Source organism: Limulus polyphemus, unplaced genomic scaffold (genome assembly GCF_000517525.1).
Source record: "Limulus polyphemus unplaced genomic scaffold, Limulus_polyphemus-2.1.2 Scaffold844, whole genome shotgun sequence".
Taxonomy (NCBI): domain Eukaryota; kingdom Metazoa; phylum Arthropoda; class Merostomata; order Xiphosura; family Limulidae; genus Limulus; species Limulus polyphemus.
The window spans coordinates 52,138-57,334 of record NW_013666454.1 but is presented as its reverse complement, the minus strand read 5'-3'; the positions used below and the strand labels follow the sequence as shown (position 1 = coordinate 57,334).

General features: G+C 32.2%; 1 protein-coding gene across 2 annotated transcripts in view; it reads right to left on the bottom strand.

Moving 5' to 3' along the window:
- Positions 1–3,626: 3,626 nt before the first annotated feature.
- Positions 3,627–5,197, bottom strand: part of LOC106460831 (stathmin-2-like) — a 16,047-nt gene continuing 14,476 nt past the window's right edge. For both annotated transcript variants that reach the window (XM_013920574.2, XM_022387632.1), the window contains exon 4: positions 3,627–4,852. In XM_013920574.2, the coding sequence (XP_013776028.1) occupies positions 4,793–4,852 (60 nt within the window). In that variant the 3' untranslated portion in view covers positions 3,627–4,792. The remainder of the gene's footprint in view (positions 4,853–5,197) is intronic.

Below are 5,197 nucleotides of genomic sequence, written 5' to 3'. Positions count from 1 at the left end.
CGACCAGAGACGTAACAATATAAATAAGAATGGTTTGTTTGAATTTCGTGCAATGCTACATAGGGGCTATCTACGCTAGCAGTCCCTAATTTAGTGGTGAAAGACCAACTCTTGGGCTACTCTTTTACCAACGAATAGTGAGATGGACCGTCACATTATAATGCTCCCACGTACGTTTGGTGGGACGGGGATTGCGAGTCGAGTTCCCTAACCATCTGACCATGCCGGGCCATAAAAAAAAGAAAATATATGAAATGCCACAAAGCTAATAACAGTTTTGTGTAGTTTTTAAAATAAGTTTTATTTTATTTTTTCTTTAAAGTTTCACTTTCAGTACGGTTAACTTGTATAATATATGTTAAATTAGCTATACTCATTACTGGGTTAATATTTAGTTCTTATCTATGTATGTAGCTTTCTTTGATCGGGATTTGATGATACTATACTTTGATGTATACGTTACATTTGTACGTATAATGACATAAATTTTATTCATTTACTATCTAAATATCTTCAAGTAATATTCCTGGACGGTACGAAGAACAACACATCAATCATATGGGTTTTATTCCTGAAAGACATTTATGCAACACAATTTAGGATTTAATTGGTGTGTGCGTGGTGGGTGTGCTTATGGAGATGGAAGCTCTTGGGTTTTTCGAAAACAAAAACAGAATGTTATACGTGGAACAGCATTGGATTACCGTGTATCTTTACAATGCATACAGTAAAAACGTAAAACTGGTACTTTACCATGTTTCAAAGTTATTCTAGTCGTCTTGAAGGGGATACCCTCTCCTTCCCCTACAACTGGCGTCCCTGCATATAGGCTAAATCCTAATTTTTAAGTGATGATCAAAGGGAGGTCAACAAGACAGAAGCACCAGCCGCTTACTTGTTACTATTAACCAAATAGCAGGATTGAAAGTCACAATTGTATATACCTCCATCCGTTAAAGCTCGAAGAGTGTTGAACTGTATATACTTATGTTAAATATAAGGCCGTTCCTGGCCACACTACATTACTGTAATTCTTAAAATCATTAAAGTTTCAACCACGATATTTTCTGTTCAGTTGTACTCCTTTCAGTTTTTCCCTCTGCAAAGTTGAATTCGTTTTTGAAACTTAAATATGTTTGGTTGTTCTTATCAAAATATCATAATGTAAAACTTTATCCTGCGTGCTAAAGTCAGTAAAAAAAGAAATTAATGGAATTCACCAACTCATTTCTCAGAGGTTATTTTCAAAAATAAAAATAAATACATACATCACTTATTTCTCTCTAACTTAGCAATATAATAATTACATTTAGTAATAACTGCCTTCTCAACCGAGTAAGATTATAATTTCCCCAAAGATTCAGATTAAGAATAACGAAGAATAATGTTCCCCAAAAAGTTTGTTTAAAGGTTACTGCGGCCAAATTGTAGATTAAATTATCGTTCTTGGAGGTTTTAGAAAGGCAGCAAAGATATATAGGTCAAAAAGATTTAGTGTTTAGTATGAATATTGCCTCCGAAAAGAAATTACCAGGATTTTGTCATTATGATTCTAAAAAAATACGTAGGTTCAGTATTTTAAGAAGTGTTTTCAAGTTAGCATTATTGGTCATTTAGCATTTTATTTCATATATTTTAGGCATTTGTTTTAAAAAACAAACTAGTAGTATCATTGTTAATCTTAAACATAACTCGCTAATTTACAAACAGTTGGAAGATCCGGATAACTATATCCAATTTTATACAACGATTTTTTTAAACACCCAAAAATTACACGCTATTTTGTATGAAACGACTGTATTGTCTTCGTGGCATGTTCATTAGGGTTAATAATCTTTTAAGACTTAGTAAGTAACATGATCCAGTCTTAATTAATTTTGTTTGTTGTTAAGCGCAAAGCTACGCAAGATGATTTATCTGTACTGTACTTGCCGCTCATATTGAACCTATAATTTTAGCATTATAAGCCCCTCAAATTTACCATAGATTCACCTGCAGCGACTTAACATACATCGAAAAATATATATAAATCTGTTACACAGACATTGTTCAGCTCCTGCACGTGTAGCGAGATGCTCAAAAGTCAATTCATAGTGTTACGACAGCGGAAGTCACGTGACGCTGCTGGCGCGTTTGGCGCTGGTAGCGTGCATGAAATTTCTCGAATGATCAGGGAGGCCCTTCGTTGGTATATAAGCCTGACAGAGAAGCCAGCAACGATAATGAATGTATGATAGTTAAGCGAACAGTAGTTACAGTTTTTCGGGTAATATATAGTGTTTTGCACTCATAGAGAGCAAAGTTACAGATTGTGAATCACTGATTTATAGCGTGTATTATAAAAGTAGTTAAGTTTAAAGTGACGAGAAACGTACTGATTGTGAAATGACAGTATACTAAAAGTTCGTATCGAGAAAGAATAAACTGGTTTAATCAAGAAAGGAGTTGTATTGCTGAAGTTCCTCGGAAAGTATTTCTATCGGAAATTAACAAACAAGCAGATACGCAACAATAGTAATCAACAAGAAGACTGCTATAATGATGTTGCTACCGATTTGTTGCCTGTGGAGCAAAACTTTCCAATTTCCGAATCAAGGAGTCTATGGGACTATTAGCTGTTCATTTCCCGTATACTGGGGCCATAAGAAATTAATATCCCTTAAGAGTTTTAACTGGAACTTCCTTTAAGTTTCAATTAATCTTAATTTCTACCAATCACATATCTGGCTAGCCGAAGTAAACAGTCAGATAATCCCCCCTAAAAAAACAACACTCAGCTTAAGAGTAGCGATGATTACAATTATTCGGTTAGAAAATACTTTCTACCTATTTATAACTTCAACGTTAAAACCAATGCAAAAAAAAAATAAAAATCCATTACTTCTTAATGACACCCGAATTTTTCTCCGATATGAATACTGAACATTATACATTTGTTTTAACATAGAAAAATTCTCATTACACAAAGTTATTAAATTTCAAATAACAACAGCTTTGTTCAAGAATAAACCAAGTAATTTAGCTTCTTGTTGGTACACATTTCCAGCAGGGTATTTTTGTATTAGTCGATTAAGTTATACGGGAGTAAAAACTAAAAGGACGACAATGAGATTATTACAGTATTCTTCCCATGATTTTTTCATAACTTGCACCTTGAACTAGCTTTTGAAGTGCTAGTATACTTTTAGTACAGGGTACAAGTTGAAATTTGTGAATCTAGTTGGCAACTTAAACTTTCGTGTCAACGTTGCCAAGTGAATATTTATTCGTAACTAAAAGTCATGTGTACATTTTTTTTTTTTGCAATTATGTTCTAAATATAGCGCCCGCGTTTTACATCAGCAATTAAACCAACTGAAAAAAAAAGAAAGACAAAAAACATAAATTAAGAAATTTTCTTCAAGTCTAAATGATAATTATAAAAATTGTTTTTGTAGTGCAAGTGAGTGTTCCCGAGTAATCCTTTTCATGTTACATGTCGATTCAGTAACTCAATCGCTGTACACATTTTGATGGTTCCACAGAAGATCAGTTAGACATAGAACAATTGGTAACGTTTTTCCGGACCTCTCTCTCATTAAGTTATTAGGTAGTACACCAGGAGCACGAATATATCAACAACTGAATTTAGTGTTAAAAATTTATTTGCCTTTCAAATATACTATTACAGCAGCACAATGTTTGCAAAGTTAAAGCACTTAAGTCATAAAAAAAACACTTAAACCTGACACGTAAAGTTGGATGAAAACCAAAATTAACTCAAAAGTTAAGTAACCGTTTTAATTTTAGGATTACGGCTTGATTTAAATTTTTAATAAAAAAATATTTAAATTAGTAAAAAATAAAATAGGTATTTCATTTTAGATATGCGAAAGATCAGTAATTATCGAGTTTAGTTATAACCACTATTACTTTAATGTAACTAACTCTTAAACCTTCTGAACATTATTATTTCATAAGAATGCATTTAATTCATTATTCCTAATTTCTATGGCAGAATACTCTTATCTTATTACTAACGCTTCTACCACAGAATTTCCTACTTTAGTTTCAATTTAATATTTAAAAAGTTTTTTTTTATTTGCATACAGTAAAACCCAATTTTTGGAGGCGTGCAAAAAGTATTTCCTTCTTTCTTAATTTTGCAATATATTAAAGATTAAATGAACATTCAATATACCTAACATTAAAAAAAAAAGTTGAATGCACTAAAAACCATCACATTTTGAAAGAACGCGGTAATTATCACTTATCAATATAGCTTCTGCAACATCCACGCAGTATGATAAATAACTAGAACCAAGACAGGGATTGAATAGTATACATTTGAAGATGTGCATTTTTTAATTAAATGAACCATTTAAATATTTTGGGTTTTCCAAAAAATAACAATAAAAATTCCGCACTCACAAGTGAACTTCAGGAAAAGTAGTAAATATCAGGGGATTACTATTCACACTAGAATAATGTAAAAGTAACTAGTTATTTCTATTAATTTATCAATCTATACTTGCATTTGAGTGAAAAATCTCATAAAGTTCCAAAATGGTGATATTAAAACTTATTTGGATGTAGACAAAACGGACACAAGTTACACAAAATAAATATATTCGCATTAGCAAAACAATTAAATACTTATATAAGAATTGTTTTATTTAACGGATTATACTGCAGAATAGTGGAGAGGATGTCTATGAACGGTTCATTTTTTGCAAAGAAAATAGGTCCAAAAAGTGGCATGTTATAGCCTATCACAATGGTAGTTCGCTTGAAAGCTGGCCATTGCGCGATATTAGCCAGAGGATACTAAATTGGCCACTTTATTTTGGCGCACTTCCTGGGCATGTCGCACCTATAAAAGACAAAAATAAAAAAATGAAATAATACACAATGCCCTGAAGCTCCATCTAGATTCCCAAATGTCAAAACATCGTTACACTTTATCAAAACTTGGGGAAATGTTGCATGATGTCTTTCATATTCGGTTTTAGAATTTAAGATTCCGTTACAGTTCACATTACAATTCAACAAGTTAGCATACCAATTATTTAATTTATGTAGTGAATATTGGTGTATAGAACACATTAATACTAGAAGTGAACGACCTTATAACACCAAAATGTTGTTTTATTTAATTAGACACTCAAAGCTTTGTACTGTCAGTTTCGGTTTGCGTTTTAGTGAACGCTCCTGAAAA